The 17691-nt window shown below is 36.9% G+C and overlaps 1 protein-coding gene across 13 annotated transcripts in view; it reads left to right on the forward strand.

The window, feature by feature from the left end:
* Positions 1-17691, forward strand: part of PTPRM (protein tyrosine phosphatase receptor type M) — a 445815-nt gene that overhangs the window by 96738 nt on the left and 331386 nt on the right. For all 13 annotated transcript variants that reach the window (XM_068192138.1, XM_068192146.1, XM_068192169.1 and 10 more), the window contains exon 2: positions 4745-4867. In XM_068192138.1, coding sequence (XP_068048239.1) covers positions 4745-4867 — 123 coding nt within the window. The remainder of the gene's footprint in view (positions 1-4744; positions 4868-17691) is intronic.

Genomic DNA, 17691 nt, shown 5'->3' on the forward strand with positions numbered 1-17691 from the left:
TATTTCTCAGATCACTTTCTGTTGTCATCAGAGTGTCTAGATAGGATGCTTGTCCTGAGCAGTAACCCTTCAGGATAAGCTGATTCATTCACAATCTTAACAAGTGTAGTTTTTCAAGGTTTTTCAGTTATTTCAGTTTTCATTTGCCTTGGTATGTTGTCCTGATGATGTGCTTGGTCCATTGCTCTTGGATGTAGGCATGTTCATGAGGACAGGGGGGAATGCAGTTGGCTAAGGAATGCAATGTTGTTGGTTTGGGCAGAGGCTTCTTCTTTGCTGTAGACAGAAAGGGAAGATAAATTGCCTTAACAGGAGATTAATCTTTCCCTGCAGTATCCTAGCTTCCTGTTAGGAAATGTGGTCTAGGCATCCCAGCCTTCAGATCAGATATAAACATTTTAATTTTTATTTCAAAGTATAGCTACCTTGCACTTAGGATTTAATTGACATAACCCCATTTCCAGTATGAAATAAAAAATAACAGCAGGATTCAGAATACTTTTAAAATGAGATAAAGAAGAATACTAGGAAAATGGGGCATTCAGTAAACTTATCTTCTGGATGCGATGCACATATTCTGCAGCAGAATTCATGGTACTATGGCAGATCAGGAGCCATATGGCTTTGCTGCAAAGAAAAAATTTATTTCACCCCAAAGCAGGACCATTGCATCAGTTCTGGTATGCACTTATGTTCCGTTCTGGTGCTAGCACTGACACTCATAAGAATTTTACTAGTTTTAGCACTTGTACACTTGGCAGAAAATTTTTGGTGGAAAGTACATATTGATTTGAGATCTCTGAAGTACATCAAATCAACAGAAATAAAGCAGTGCCGCAGCGTAATTTGAGCTTTTTTCCTACGTTACTTTTTGTCACTTAAAGGATTTGTAGTATCCGACCGTTTCTTAAGGTATTCTTTGAGAATGCTTCCTAACTCATGTCAAGAGTCTTTAAAGCACAAAATAGTTTGAATAAAAATGTATTCAAATTAGGAAAAATATAGTGCATTCTTTATCCCTTTTACTTTAATTGGTTGCTTTCATCTTAAATTATATTCCTTGTTTAAGCTCATAAAATTTTCGAGCTCTGAAGTAATTTAGCCAGCTAAAGTTGAAGTATCCAAAAAGGACTGCATTCAGACAATGGGATAGTTATATTGAACTGGGTTCATGATGGTTAAATGGATAATTGCAGTTGAAAGAACCATAGGCTGTAATAGACTGTGTTGCATCTTGTGCATTTGTCAATTCAGTTCCCCTTAGGAATCTAAAAATATCTGTAAAATGCAGCACAAGCCAAAGAATCTTAATGGGATATGTGTCTTCTTTTTTACTTAGAAATATTTCAGTCAGCATAGGGTTCATCCTTTAAAATACAGCTTGGCCATCCAAACTGTGATGTCAGTATAACAGGCAGGGAAATGGCTTTGCTTGATTAAATTGTGTAACAGCCAGTATGTATTTTGATTATTATTATCAATTCTAGTAGCAAAAACTGAGCAGATTTCTCAAGTGAGCTGGTGGATTATAAACAGCGGCCTGTCTTGGCAGTGGCTTGTGTTTCAAAACAGCGCAATGATGAGGGACATTAAAGGCCTGATAATCGCTCAGATTTTACCAGTCCTTGTTGAAGCCATGGGTCCATTTCATGAGCTGAAAACCTTGCACAGTAAGATAAGTATGACTAGAAAATAGACGAAGCAGTGCAGTAGCAGCCACGAGGACTTCAGCAGAGGCAAATGTAGGAGTTACTCAAAAGTTAATGACCAATTTCTAAAGAACTTCATCTTGTAGTATGGTCAAATATGAGAGGCAGAACTTTCTGGAGTTGGTTGTAAGCCACTAGGATCTTCGATGACTCTTAATTTACAGTGACTGTTTCTTGGCTGATTTGGATAAGCGGGTTTTTTGTTGTTTGTTTTGTTCCACTAAGATGTTCTGTGTTACAAGCTTGCCATTACTTCCAACACCTATGTATGTCATGTATGCTATTTTAATCTGCAAGACTTTATGTAAAGTCATGGCTGTGCAAAGCTTTTATTTGTATTCATCTTTATCCTCAGTGTCTCACTGTGGAAGGAAACATAGCTTGACATCTGTGCTATTAAAGATCTAAATTATGCTGGTCAGTTCTCTGGATAGGTGGCAGTACAGCTTGATTACTTGTAGTGATACTTTCTGAACTTTCTTTATTAGTTGTGGGTGGAAGGTGCTTATGACCTCAAGGACTTCAGAAGTTTCTTTCAAACTCTTCTTGTAACAGCCATGAAGATTTGATACCCATTTTGATGAAGTTATAGTAATAGCAATACAACAAAGGATATAAATGGCAAAGATAGAAAAAGAAATACTCAGTGTAATTTAGCCATAGACTTGCAAGAGAAATGAAGTAAAACAAGCAGTGAGAAAGGATCCATTGTTGAGAGGCAAATGTCTAGAGAAATAGAAATGTCATTTCATTTATTCACGTTTCTGACATCTTCTTAATTCATGAGAATGGTAGACGCCTTTATTAACCATTTGTAATCACAAATCTTGCCTTTTTCCCAGTGCTGGATATTTTGCAATGCTTGGCTGGGCTTCTGGATTTGAGAAAGAAAACACTTTGTACTTTGTGCTATTTTGTCCTCTTATCGCTAGAGATATATTTGATGTAATAAAGTGTGGGAGCTATTCCATATATTCATTGGTCCTGGTTTGAATTGTAAACCCTGATTTATGCCAATTTCCATTTGGGTATATATTTTTTGCCAAGCTTGACTACAATGCAGACTGCATAACTTGGTGTTTAAATTTATGTCCTATTATCATTAGCAGTATGTTAGCAAGGAAACTACCTTTCTTTTTTTATTTTTATAAAAAAGTACGAATATATCTGTTAAAGTTGATGTTTAGCTTGTATGTCTGAAACTTAGCTTGTGGTGTATTTTATGAAGTTTGAAGTAATATTTATGCAAGTAATTCAAGTACTAAAAAAATGTGTAAATGACTGCCTGAATTTCTAAGCCTTCCCACTGGAAATGTTGCAGATGTTATTTAATATACTCTATAAAAATCTCATGTATTTCTGAATTTTTTTGACTTCAGGGTAGAGAGAGAGAGAGTTTATCTCTTGTTAACATTGAGGCAAAATGTTGGAGTTTGGAGTTGTGAGTTTTTTAATAGGTTTTCTGTTCCCATTGGATTATCTAATTGAATCTTTTGCACTTAAATTTGTACAGAAAAAAAGCAGTTTCCAGATGTGCAAATTTCCCTCATATACTTAAATGTATTGGAGGCTTCCTATAGAAAGATATTTTAGAACAGAGTCTACTACAGGATGACCTGTATTCGAGGGCAGGGCAGACATGGTGTGTCTGTAAAGGCCAATGTAATATTCTCACAATTAAGAGAAGAAAAAATTAAATTTCTTAGTGATTGCATATAAAAAATTTCTGCTGAAGATAATATGTTTGCAAAGCTCTTGCTATGAATCTCAAATACACACTTGGACTAGTTTTTAGGAAGGCTGGACTTTAGTTAGGTGGTATTTGTCAGGTGTAATGGAATTTTGTCTTCTACTTTTTGATAAGTGTAATGGTTTTAAGCCCTGGGAAGAAATTAATTCTATCCTGTTGAAAAAGGGACAGTATGATATTCTGTAATGCCATTTATAGTTCTCTAGGAAAATTCAGATTTTAAAAGTAATTTTTAAGCTAGATTTTGTCTGTTTCCTATTTTAATACGACTTGGCAAGGCTAAGCCTACTGTGCCTTTGGACAGATAGCAAAGATGATGAATAGCCCTAAAGTTTAGTTTTGTTTGAACAGCTGCAGAATTTCCTTTAATATGGACAGAAATATCTCTGACTAGAGTGATATTTATTTTCCAAAATAGGAAAGATGTCATTCTTCACTGGAGTGAAACATCAAATAAAACAGAATTTTGTAACCCTGTGTTAGTCTCCCGTTAGATGATAACAGCATAAAAGCGCTGAAGTTTCCTCTGTACCACAGGAAAAAAAAGTAAAGCTTTTCCATTTTCTTGTGGATAATGTTAAACTCCATTCTTCTAAATTTGGGACATTAATTTTTTTCCCTACCCCAGCTTAGGGGAGTGTGAGCTTTTGTGCCATGTTTTATGCTTTTGCTCTCTTCTAATTTACTTAGAAGAGTAATTTACTTAGAAGAGAGTGAGAAAAAAACCAGAAATTATACTGTTTTCTTTCAGAGATTGTGAGACTGAGCATAGATTGTCATTTTGAGGTAGATGTGCTGTGTTGTGCCAGAGGCACTCATCCCACAAGCAGCCATGCTGGTAGGTGTTCGCAGTGCAACACACCTGGGAGAAGCTAGGTTTTCTCTTACTTGGAAATGAAAGCTGGTGTTCCCACCCTTAGAGTTTTCTTCTAAAATGTAGGTCCTTGGGCACAGAATTTTCTTTTTCCCTGAAGAATGTTAATCATGTCTTTTAATATTCTGATTTTTACTGCCCTTGTTTTTGATACCTGGTGACTGGATCATAAGAGAAAATTTGTCTGCAGTTCTAAATTTGCTCTTTTTTACCCTTAAGATTTTGTTTTCATGAGAAGAAACTTTTATGCCCTCTCAGAAGGTGAAGATTAGTAAATAGGTAACAATTTGTATTAAAAGATGTTTCAAAATGACGCAGCCTGCATTGAGTAATGTTGTAGTTGTTATGATATGGGGATTCATAATCTGTTACGTACATGCCTTAATTTTTACCTTTGTGTTTCTTTAACAGGGTGCTGCACTTTTGATGAGCCTCTCAGTTCCTGTGGCTATAGTCAGTCAGATGATGATGATCTCAACTGGGATCAGGTGAATGCGCCAATGAAGCCGTCCTCGGGTCAAGGGATGCCATCGGGTTCGTCTTTATTTTGCTTTGTTTCTCTTCAACATTAGATTATGTGTTTGTCTAGCATTTGTTAGCAGTAATGTTCTTAAAATGCTGCTTCATCTGAGTCTGTTTAAGTGGAATACGCAGGTGATTTCTATGAGGGATATTTTGCAAATCAAAGGTTTGGCTTTGTTTGGGGAGTATAAAGTTTTGAAAGAAGAAATCAAAACTTGGTGTTGTTGGGGAAGGCCAAAAGAAAACAGAAGGGTGACATGAAAATGAATCTGAAGTAGTACTAGAAACAGGCAGACAGGGCTTAGTAAGAGAGAAAAGGAAGATAGACTTAGGTATTTTCATTGAAAGATATAATAATCAAAATCTGTTATAAAAAGATTTAGAGTGAAGGAGAAGTGCGTGAAAAAGAAAAGGTATCCCAAAACAAAGGATCTCAATATTATGCTCACTGATTTTAAAATATAGTTGTAATACTATTAATGTATTTTTTGCACTGCATGGAGTTGGACCTTGTTCTATAGCAATAGCCTGTGCATTATGCCGAAGTAAACTCACTCTAGTAATATAGTACTTCACCCACAGAAATATGTAAAATCTGGCCATTGGTTTTAAACTATTCACTAGCCTAAAATTTACCAGTTGTTCTTTTTTCTAGTTTTTACCTGGGCATGTTAAAACTTCCTCCCAGGTACTGATCTCCATTTCCTGGGATATGATTGCCTGCAGCCAGCTCAGCATCTGCTTTGGCTTTTTTAGACCGAGCCTCAAGTGACTATTATCACCTTTTGGCAAAACCAAAAGACCAATAGATAAAATCACTGGTTGTAGCATTGGGGGACTTCTTCTGAATTAGTCTCATAACTTAGTATGAATATATCCATAACACTTAAAAGCATTGCAGATGAATGTCCCAGTATTTCACATCCCTTTCAATGAGGTCTTTAAAGGACCTATAATGTACTTAAGTATTTATATAAAATCTCTTCAAAAGTTGTTGTTGTCAAGAAAGTTTTCCTCCCTAATTTTTGAGTAAGGGAGGTAGGAAATGGTCAAAGAGAATGTTCAGAAGTGGCAGTATAAACAAAACCTGAACATATGCACTCATCATTAGTGTAGCAATAAACGTGTTAATGTATGATATGCACAATCAGCCTTAGATATCATTCACTTGTGAAAAAAAGGCTTTCAGTGTTCTTCACTGTAGATTTACCAGTGTCACCCTGAGTTGTGGATTACATCTTATCTAAGATTCATGGCTGAAGCGCCTTTTACACTTTGTTTCCTCTGGCAAATGCAGGACTCCCAAATTCAAGATGGATGTTCAGTTTACCTAAGTCCTGGCATTTGGATCTTCATACCAGATTGAGTTCATCAACCTAAGATAAAGGAGGTTCTTTGAAATTCCTTTTAAAACTGGCTTTCACCCAGTGGTCTTGGCATATACTGCTACACATTTTCCGAACTATTTCGTTAGTGCTTGATATTGTTGCTCAAGTTGGAGATAACAGACATAGTTTATCAGCCATCTTGGCTAGTGGTACAAGATGTGCATTCTTTTTTTCAGTCACGCCACTGGAATTCTCTTCCTATTCCAAATTTCATTCATTACTCTCCCCACTTGGTTTTGTGAAAACATTGTCAGTATGTGATGTTCAGTCTTATTTGCAGATAGAAGAGATTTAAATTTATGGTCTCTCCTCTGATGACCGCAGCCTTGAAGATATTTTGGATTTTTTTCTCAGTGGCAGTAGTCTAGTCTAGGGACTGGCATATCTATAGAAGGAAGATGATATATGTAATTTTATTTATCAGATGTCATACAACTTCTTTCTTGTCTTCTTGCATTTTTATCAGAAGTCTGAAATAATGTTCTGATGATCTAGTAAAAATCTATTTAATTTGGTAACAAGTTCTATTTACAGTTTAGGGCGATTTTTTTCTGCCCATACAGGAAGAGAAATATTCTTTTGGAGCATTGGGTCAGAAGATGAACGAGTTAGTCTGAGGAGGGTTGAGGATATTGGTGCCTTAAAAGGTCAAAAACCCCTTTGAGAGGGAAAGAAATGCTCATTTTTTGCAAATGAGAAGCACTGTGTCTAACGGCACGATTTAGTCAAGTGGTATCTAATTTTTCCTCATAATTTCATCTAGACAGTTTTTTCCTGTTCTTGTTCAAATCGTCATCTTAATGATTTTAATTAGTTTTCAGTTAGCCTTAGCCAGAGGGTTATGTGATACACTTAAAAAATGATTTCAAGTAGTTTGTCAGCAGTTTCTGAGCTACATATTTAGGAAGAAATAACTTCAGATGATAATGAATAGAACATCTTAAATTAATGGTTTGTGGGGAATTCTTGGCTTGAAAGCAAAATGCTTTATGCAACTATGTTGTAATACTAGACTGAAACAAGAACTCTCAGTTCTGTACTCCCTTGTCAGAAGAAAAAATTAATGCACATAACATTCCTAATTTCAGGCAAAATGCTCCAGTGAGTGAGTTGATTTGGATATATAATATTTTTTATAATTTTGTGGCAGCCAGGGGGAAGCACACAAGTTAGAGCATTTGATTTCTTTTAATCCACATAAGAGTGCTGAGAGCATAGCTGCACTTCAGATAGAAAAATACTTCGGTTTGATATGTTATTTCAGTGGGACAACAGAAATGTCATCTAATATTCATGCATATGTGTGCACGCTTTAATGTACAAACAGTTTACATGTTTGTGAATATTTGAGATCTTGTTTCAGATGAAAATTACTAAACTGTATCAAAAGTAATAATATAAAATCCCAGAAGTGCCTCTTATAGTGGACTTCAATCTTTGTTGGATTGTTACTGTAGTACAGAAATAGGAAGATACCACTAAAGTTAGTAGGGTGCTAGTGCTCTAATTTCCTGGGTAAATATGAGCATGGCCTTTAATGAGTCAGTATTAATCTGAAATTGTGTTAAATAGACCCAAAAAGTAAGGGCATGTATGAATTTCTGTATATATTCATATGAATTAAGGGGATGTTGTTAATCCACTGCTCTTCTGTTTTAAGTGTCCTGTGAGTCAGAGGGGAGTAAATGCTGTTTGGAAGAGTGACTCTTCCCATTTCTCAGCCTGTCTTCTCCTTGTCTTTCTGTTTGTTCCAAGAATGTGTGTTTAAAACAGTGTTCACAACTGTAATTACAGAAACACTTAGTCATTAATGCCATCTTGCTTTATCCTATGGAACAGTTACAGCAGTTTGATATTAATGTGTTTATATAATACAGATTTACAATTACAGCTAACTATAAGCCCTCTGGTTGCTTTGCCCAGTAATAATGTCTTCAGAAGAATATGCCCAAACAGTAGATTATTTTATTGGCAAGGTGTGGGCTGCAGGAGTGGCCTCTGTGAGAAGAGATCAGGGATGCCCTGTGTTGGACACATTTGGGCACAGCCATTGGACCCACCACTGGGCACTGGGATAGCATGTTGAGGAAAGGGTAAAAGCCACTGGGCAGCAGCTGTCAGAGAGAGAAATGAGAGAATGAGCCCTGCAGACATCCAGGTCAGTGCCGAAGGAGGAGGAGGAGGTGCTCCAGGCAGTGGAGCTGAGATTCCCCTGCAGCCCGTGGTGAGGCAGCTGTGCCCCTGCAGCCCATGGGGGTCCATAGTGGAGCAGAGATCCATCTGCAGCTTGTGCATGACCCCACACCAAGAAAAGGTGGAGATTTCCTGAAAAAAGCTGCAGCCCATCGAGAGGAGTCCACACAGGGGCAAATTTTATCACAGGACCTAGGGCCTTGGGGATCACTGGAACAGTACATTCCTGAAGGACTCTGTCCCATGGAAAGAGGTTGTTCTGGGGCTTTTTTGAGATACTTGACTGCATTGTGTTAGTTCAGATACTGCTGCAGTAAGTCATCGCTGACAGCAATGCAATTAGAATTTTACAGTTTACTCTAAAAATTTAAAATATTGTCAGGAGTCTTCTGTGATTTGTCATTTACTGGATATAATTTCTGTTCGTGTCCATGTATTTTTTTATGAAACACTGTGTTCAGTTGTGTAGAATCTTCCCATGGTGTGTCACAGTTCCAGCTGATTTCTGAAGGACAGTAGTATCATTTTTATTTGATGCAGTGGTCAGTGAGGGGATGTCACTGCATTTGCAACAAGTCACTGGCATCAGCCTTTCATTCATTTTAAAACAGTTCAAACCCAAATATAAATGAAATCTTCACAGGCTTCCATTCACTGTATTGAAAGAATGCTTCCTGCAATTAAGTTTTCTGTGTTTAATACAGTGCTGGTCAAAGCCAGGATGAGAATTCTGTTTGTGCTATTTGAGGTGATAACATATGATTTTCATGGCTATATGTGATATTTTGAATGGCCTACTATGCTTATTTGCATTCTGAATATGTACTGTTGCTTAGTGCCTATGCAGTGTCTGCAGAAAATGCTTATAATCCTCATATTATTGTTTAAAATGGCCTTTTGATACCTAGTAACCAGACATGCAGAGTTAGCAGATATTCTATAAACTAGGCAGTGATTCAGAGGAGTATTTATTATTATGGAATGTGAAGTAGTTGCGTGAAAAATGTACATTGTTGTTTAATTGTGCATAGAAGAGTTGTGATCCATTTTAAAAGACATATAAAGTGATCAGTTGGCAAGTGTGAGTTCAAGCCAACTGCAATGTTTTACTGTGTAAAATTATCATCCTTTGATTTTGTACTTTATCACTAAGCACATTTTAGCACTGCATTGCATTTTTGTTGTATATTAGCAGGGATACTTGTCTTCCATTTGCATTCATATTGAAAAAAATGAAATACATTTCTTACTCAGTCCCATAATATGTTATGTTATAATATGTTCCCCCATATTACTTTGAATAGCTGCATTTTTAATTTATTGGAATGCTATCTAGGGATAATACAAAGTACTATCAAGGTGTGGGAGTCGCAGCTTGCTCACTGTGTTAAAGTTAAATTTTTTCATAGAATTTTCTAGACCTGGAACAGCAGCATGTTATTTTATTGCACACCTAGGTAATAGCTGCAGCCATTAACAACGTGCCTTTTGGCAAGCAGCTCCAGCTTCCAATTAACTGTGTAAGTTAACACCAGTTGCTGCTAATATGGAGCACCATGGAGGTCACACAGAGCAAGCCACCTGAGCAGGGAGCCTGTGCTGCCATGGCTACGGTGCCAGCACTGGAGGGCTTGGCTACTTTAAAAACACACCTAAAGACTACTGAGTGGTGTGCTTAACAGGTCTGTTCAACAACAAAAAGGATGCCACCAGCTGTGTCTGAGGTATTGCTTGTTGTATGGATCTTAGGGTCGTTTTTGTAACTTCTGACCTGATCTAGAGATTTCAGCACCTGGCACAAATTCTGGGTTTGTTACAAATTTTAAGCATCTGTCATTCTTGCAAGGGGAAGTAATTAATCAGCATCAGAATCCCTCTTTCTGAATCACTGATGGAGAATGTTCCTAGGTTGCTTAGTAGGTGAAGTAGACAAATTATTATAGTGTATTTTGCCTGCATGCCTAAGCTTTCAGAAAATAAGTGCTAATGATATACTTAACTCTTTGTTGTAGATGTTCTCATATATGACTTTTAGTCTGCACATTTTAGAACAAATGATTTTGAATATGAATGGTGTGGTTTATGAAGTAATAATACCTAACATAGATGGCTGATTTGCAGATTTTCATTTGAAATAACATGCTTTCTGTAGTGTTCATAACTGTAACTTAAGGACATCAGTTTTCTTGTTTTCTCATACATTCCATCAGCCATCTCATATTTGAGTGCAAAATTGCAGAACATGCTCCAAGTCATGGAAGTAAGTGGGAGACAGTATATTAAAAGCACCAGTAGCTGATAAAGATTTGTTCAAGATGTTTGACTGAAATATGGTGATATAATAAATTATAGCACTTTTTTTAATATTTGATGAACTCTCCTCTTCTGTAGAAGACAGACAGAAACTACATGAAAGATCTGGGAAGTCACTTCTCATTAAACCAGAGTATTCTCAAAGCAACCTGGAAGATAAAGTTGACTGCTGCGGGTAATTCTGAGTAGTACCATGTAGTGCCACAGAGTGCTAAGTCCTCTAACCTAATTCATTTACCTTGCTGTGATTACATGTTTCCTGCTGAGGTTATATCTAGCATCTGCCATAATATATGCTGAGAAGCAGCTAACATAGTAAGCTAGACACTGGAGCTGGGTTTGAAATGGATTTCTTGACAGCGAAAACTTTGAGATAAGAAAGTTCGTTTTTGTTACACATCAGAAACCCAGTCTCCCTCCCTGTCTTCCACCCATAGTGCCAGACACTGTCCTGCTGGTTAAGTGCATCAGAATCTAGTTTCAGATTTCCCTGCTAAATTTAAAATAGAAGTACTCTCAATAACTGGAATTTTGTTCATGTGTTTGTTTTTCCTTCCTGGACTCCTCATGATGAGTTCATTGAGATGAGGTAGGAGTATTCCAACAGGAGAAAGGAAGTTAAAGTAAGAGAATCCCACCAGGAGAGAGACAAAGTGCTTTGTGTTGTAAAGCCAGTTAAAACATACTTTTTTACAATACCTTGGTGTGAACTGGCATTTTTCAAGTGGAATATTGTCTGGAAAAGAAGAACGAGGTTACTTCTGGTAAGGGCTCTTGGTTTGAAAAAGATCACATGGAGAATTCTCTTTCCTGGGGATATGCCTGAGACATGCAGATGAACCTCAGGACGCTGTAATCTAGGTAGTTTGACACTGTGGTAATATAAACCAAGCAGCACATGCTTTAGTGTGGGGTTCCCTAGGGACTCACTCTGTGCTGAAGGCATGTTACTGCACCCTGCCATGGGTCTTACTGAAACCACTGCAGTTTCTGGTCCAGTTTTAGTAGGCTTGTATTAAGTACCTATAAAATTTTTGTGCTTGTTTGCCTGGCTGTTTTCCTCTGTTGAAGAACAAAAATACTTTACCGGTTCGAGCAAAGCTGTGTCCAGTAAAAAGCCTATGAATAAACAGCGAGTCTGAAGGTGCTCTTCTAGGAGCTGCACTTACTGCATTGCAAGATGATGAGAAAGGAGAATAATCAGAATAGTCCTAAATAAGCTTTTTCTTGTTTAGTAATTAATCTACTGGAAAAAAGTCTCTTAATTTCTTGCAGACTTCAGGGCTTTTTTTCAGTCTTATGCTTATCCCATTAGATTTCTTCTTATCCATGCTGCCCTTTAGAAACTAATAAAGAGTGGATCAAAACCTTCCCTTGCATCTGCAGGCTTTAAAGTATGGAACGTGACTGCCTCCATTTCAGGGCCTACATCAGTTGTTACCCGAGTTAATAGTTTAGCTTTTAAGACAGTTCTTCTGTATGACAAGATCATAGTCATAGGCATAGTGAAAATGCCAGTGAGCTGGAGACAGACTCCATGACTCCTCTGTAGGACAGTAAATGTTAGAGATTTTTAGGGAATATTTTTAGAAGATTTTTTTTTCAGAAATGTAAGAGGAATTTCTTCTTTCAATTAGATTTATGGGAGATTTTTCATACCCTTTGACAGCACTTAATTTGTTGTCAGGCATTGAAACTGTTAGTGTGTTGTTAGCAGGTCTAGTTGCGACTATAATAGGAGGAGTCAAAAGGTCACTGATTTGAGGCAGAGGTCGTTAAATGCTGCATGTGGCTTCAAGTGCTCCCAGATGTCTACGCTTCTGCTCCCAAGTTGAGGAAAGTCATGTGGAAGTTTGTCATTTGGGAAATGTGGCAGCAGAGATATGTTAGTGCACAAGCAGAATGGATGGATTGGTATTTATTTTATATGCAAGTATTCTGGTATCTGAAGCAATTTGATTTCCCAGAATTTCAGACAAAGTCTTAATCCTCTATAGTTGTTTGCAGAACTCAAGAGTCAGGGAAGAAGCAATTACATGAACTTCATGAACTGAATTAAAGAGCTCAGTGCTTTTTTTCTCAGTGTTAAAGCAATATACTTATTTCCCTCACCAGCTGACATAATGCTTTCTCAATCTAGAAGTCACATTTCCAATCAACTGCTTTTCAGTAGCACAAAGGAAAAAAAAAATGCTGTCTGGACCTCACTGAAAATGTAATGATGTACACAGTCATTTAATAAGAAGGCAGGTGCAGGTAATTATCCAAGTCATAATGTTGCAGCAGCTAATAACATCAAATATTTGTGATAATTGCAAGCAATTGATCACATTTCTGTGCTTCTCACATGTAACAGATTTGAAATACATTTTTCAATACACATGTTTTCATGTTAGAACATGGAAGCCATGGATGTACTTTTCTCACCAGTAGATCCATATACTGTGATTTTGCATTAAGTTCAAATATGTTTGTTTAAATTTTTACCATTTCATTTTTCCCCATGACTTAAAGGGGAAGAACATCCTTCTGCCAAATTTGAATTCCTGATTCCCCCATACTCTTACAGTCTTTACCTGTTCTGGATGTCACAGTCTACTCTTGTGTCATTCTGGTTTCTGCTGGAGCACCATGTAAGTCCCAGTGTCGTGCAGGAGGGTTGTCCCCGTGCAGGATGCATGTGCAGCTGAGCTTGGTGGCACCATCCCGAACTCAGGAGTCAGGTGTTGTTCTTCCCAGCATGGCTCTCTTCTGCATGAGAAATTTTCCACAAGAAATAGATCAAAGACACAGTTACAATGGGATGATCCTTAATGTATTCCCTTACTTATATGTTGAGAGCTACAAAAGAAAGGAAGGGATTGGAAATTTGCTAGGGGTGAATTTCTTTTATGCGAGGCCTGTGCTCAAAGGAGTTTAGAGATGCTTCTTTCTGAAGCTTTTTTACATTCATAGCTTAAAGATGCAAGGAAATGATGAGAACCTAAGTTAGTCAGTAGCCCTCTTTCTGCACATGGGCTGTTGTAGAAGTGAATCTGTAGAAGAGAAATTTACATTTGTCAAGCATTTCAGAAGGCTCTGGGAGGAAAACAGAGAGCAGAGAGAAGCAGGTTCCTGGTCCAGTCTTTTATGTGTAGAGTATTTTAGCAGTTTTCAGTTAGGAGGAATCAAAGGCAATTACTGTTTGAGTGGCAGACAGCACATATACAGTGGATCTCACACCTTAGGGAAGGGCTGATTAAGAGGGTAGTGTCATGATTTCTTACAGGTGGTATCCCAAGAAGAAAATGAAAGAGAGGACAGGCTTTCAGAGGAGGATTCTGGGCTTCTCTGTATCCCAGGTAAGGAAGGATGCTTCTGTAGGAGCTAGCAGGGAGCCTGAGGAAAGGGATATAAAACTTGATGCTTTTCTTGGCATTTCCTTATAAGGTTTCCTTATTAAGCAGCCACACATCAAATGAAACACCTTTGGAAGATACAGGATGATAATTGATGAGGGTCCTGTTCTGGGGAGATCAGCTGGATATTGTGCACCTGCTTTTGAGCTAGTGCCTCTGGGAACTGAATAATCTAAAAAGCATCAGGCAGGACAAGGTGAAGATGTTACCTGTGTTTTGGAAGCTCAGTGTGTAGCAGCTATAGAAATCACTATGTGTCAAAACAGAGAAGTTGTCATGTTCTGGTTTAGACTTGATCAGCAACAGCATCAGGTTCCCTTCATGAGTGTACAATGTACCATATGAAATTTAAGGCAGCCCACAGTTTCAGATTTTACAGTGGAATAAATGGATATACCATGTATAAAAAGATGTGTTACATCTTTCAGCAATCACATTTAGGTGTTACGTGTGCTATGGTGTTCTTGCCATGTTTGATTTTAGTGTGAGGAGCATTTGTGAAGGCAGAAAGTTTTTGGAGAAATTTCAATTCAGGCATTTTACTTACTTGGCTTGCAAAACGGAAGTAGCTTTATGAGTGCATGGCAGATTTTTTCCTTTCTTTTTTAGTATAGTGGTAATAACAATTGTATAATTAATAAGAATTTAATTATTATTTTAGGTACAGCAACAAAAAGCTATATTTTGCCAGGATATATTGTAGTGCCTCTTGAATTTAAATTACCCATGTTTTTTAGTGTGTCTACATCTAGTTTTATGTTTAAGTTAAAATAAAGCATTAAAACAGGTAATTTTAACTTCTGTGCTAGTCTGTAAAGAAGCTAAGAAAAAGCCATTAGAATGTGCACCTTTAATAGATAAAGTCAATTATTAGTATTTCTACATGTAAAAACCAGATTTATATCAGGTGTAGTCTTCAGCACTGCACAGCACCAGTAAGATATCAATATTTTTCTAAAGGTAAACATCTGTGTTAATTAACTTGGTCCAGCCTCCGCTGCAGTTTTATCATTCTTGTCTCCTCTTCAAGCCTGAATGTATTGGAAATGTCTCCAACTCTGAGCTGACATTCTCTGTAGTATTATGGTTTAGACTAAATGCATCCCTTTCTACCAAGTTGTTCTCCTTTAGAGATATGGTGGAGGTAAGCTTTGCTAAACTGCAGTGATGTTCTGACTCAACAGCGAGTGGGTCATAAAGAAATCATCATAAAAATGTTTTATTCCTAGAATCTGAAACCTGCAATTGTTACGAGATACTGGAAGATATTTAGCAAAGCACATGTGAAATTATCCTGACAGAAATAAAAAGTTTTGTGTGTTTTGTTTCCGATTAATGAATTTGACTTTAAAATTCCCAAAGAGCTCCTGAGATCTTTATTAACCCATATTGCTGTCATTCAAATGAAAATACTCCTTTGGAAAAGCTACTAACGCTACTTTGCCACCCGTAATATAGAAATAAAAATGTGATGCAGTGATGCTGCTATTTATCTTTTGTATTTGTCAAATAAAGCCTATGCTATGTAATATAGCATAAAGAATATAAAAAATCCTTTGGTATAATGTCAGCTAGCTTAATTTCTTTCCCTGGTGAATCTTCTTCATATTGAAAAGAAAAGCATCTGAAATCATGTAACCTGAGGCCACTATTTTGTGTGTTAATAGGTAATCTGCTTTACTGATGGTGTGAATTTCCTTTATTTTGCCTTTCAAGAATCTTTCAATATTGTGGTAAGGCTGAAGCCTAACAGAAGCTCTAATATTTGTACTATGGTTGTTAAGTGAGAGATCTTTACAATAGAAGCAAACTTTAATTGCCAAAACACTTACTCAGTTTTATTACTTTGAGATTCTAGAGTTTCATTACTTCAATATTATTTTCTTGTTCTATTCTGTACAGTTCATGTGCCATCCTCCCCTCCTGGAAGAATGCATTTATTTACAAGAATTTTATTCTCTCATCCTTCTGTTTTAATCTCAGTACGTGCATGAGATTTCTGTGTTCAGAAAGTCTTCACAGTGCTTCTCTAAATTGTGCTGAATCCTCTAGCCGCATACAGACTTTACATTTTACGTCAGCTGTCATGTTTGTTTATTGTATGCCAAATTTCTCTCTTTGCCACCTCTAACTCTCAATGCTTTTTCTAAGCATTGTTATTTCTCACGGATTCATTTCCTAGCAAAAGCTTTGTTGGTGTACTGCATTTAAACATATCAATGATGCAGAGTCTAGGGCAGCACAGACTGCTCAGTTCCCTAAAGGATTCTGGGATATCCTTTTTTGCCTAATAGTTCCCTGAGCTTTGCTTTGCTTTGCTTTGCCTATTAAAATGTGCTCCTTTTTGTTCTTCCTCATTTGAAGAAAATTTGATGGAACACTTGAAGATAGGTCTAGAAAAGCACACACACATTAATATTTAGGGCTGCGTGTGTTTCGACTCCAGAAGGGCTGACTAGCAACTGGATATAACCATGTTGATTGTCAGTACATCTGCTGAGCCACAGGATATTTTGAGCAAGGTGGTTGCCTTTACTTTGAAAACTAACACATGAAGAGATTCAGTCTCGCTTGGCTTCTCCATGCACAGGTGCATTACTTATATTCCAGATAAATAATATTAGGGTGCTTTTTTCCAAGGCATTCCTCAGTACTTCAATACCTAATGCAAAGCTTCATACCTGCCCCTTCCATGTCAAGATTAAACTGTGAAAAAGCATGTCTTTAGAAACTGATAAAAGTTTTCTGCAGTTTTTCGGTTGCTAATTAAGTACGAACAGCAGATAGCACCAGGTTTGCCCTCATATGATATTCTTTGTCTGCAGTTCTGTAGTTGGTAATACATGACACATTAATTATGGCATGGTAATTAAAATTTTAGCTACTGTTTTTTTTTTTTTTTTTTTTTGTTTTTTGTTCAGTACATTCTTTGTTATGGTGTCAAAAATTATTTTGCCTCCAAGTTTTTTACAAGAGATGTATCTCATCACTGGAAATGGAATTTCTAAGTAATTTTTTTTTTAATTGAAATGTTTTATTATAGTAAGATAACAATTCCTTATGGAAGTTATGAGGACAGCATGCTTAAAATTTAGACATTATGTTAATTGTTAGTAATGGCTAAAGAAGTCAACATTGTGTCCAATGGGGGCTTAAGCAGAATTCCAGTTAATTATGTCCATTACTGCCATGGACTTCACCTGAATCTTATTTTCTTATGCTAGTCTAGATATATCCAATTGCTCACACCTAAATTGTGCTGCACTGTACTTTGGGAGTATAAGTTTGTAATTCTAAATAATGATGAACCTCTATGCAGAGTACATGATAAAATTATTTTACTGTGTCATTCTTTCCTCTCCTATTCTCTTACTGCTCATACCTCTGCCTTCACATCCTTTTTTAGGAATAACAAAGACAGAGTAGCTAGTTCTGTATAGCTGTGTTACCTTAATTTGGGAGATAATACTTATAACTCCATTACATTACAGGAATGTAGTTTTACTTTGCAATTCCACATAGTTTGTATTTTTACTTTGAGTCT

Source organism: Anomalospiza imberbis, chromosome 1 (assembly GCF_031753505.1).
Source record: "Anomalospiza imberbis isolate Cuckoo-Finch-1a 21T00152 chromosome 1, ASM3175350v1, whole genome shotgun sequence".
In the NCBI taxonomy this organism is placed as follows: domain Eukaryota; kingdom Metazoa; phylum Chordata; class Aves; order Passeriformes; family Viduidae; genus Anomalospiza; species Anomalospiza imberbis.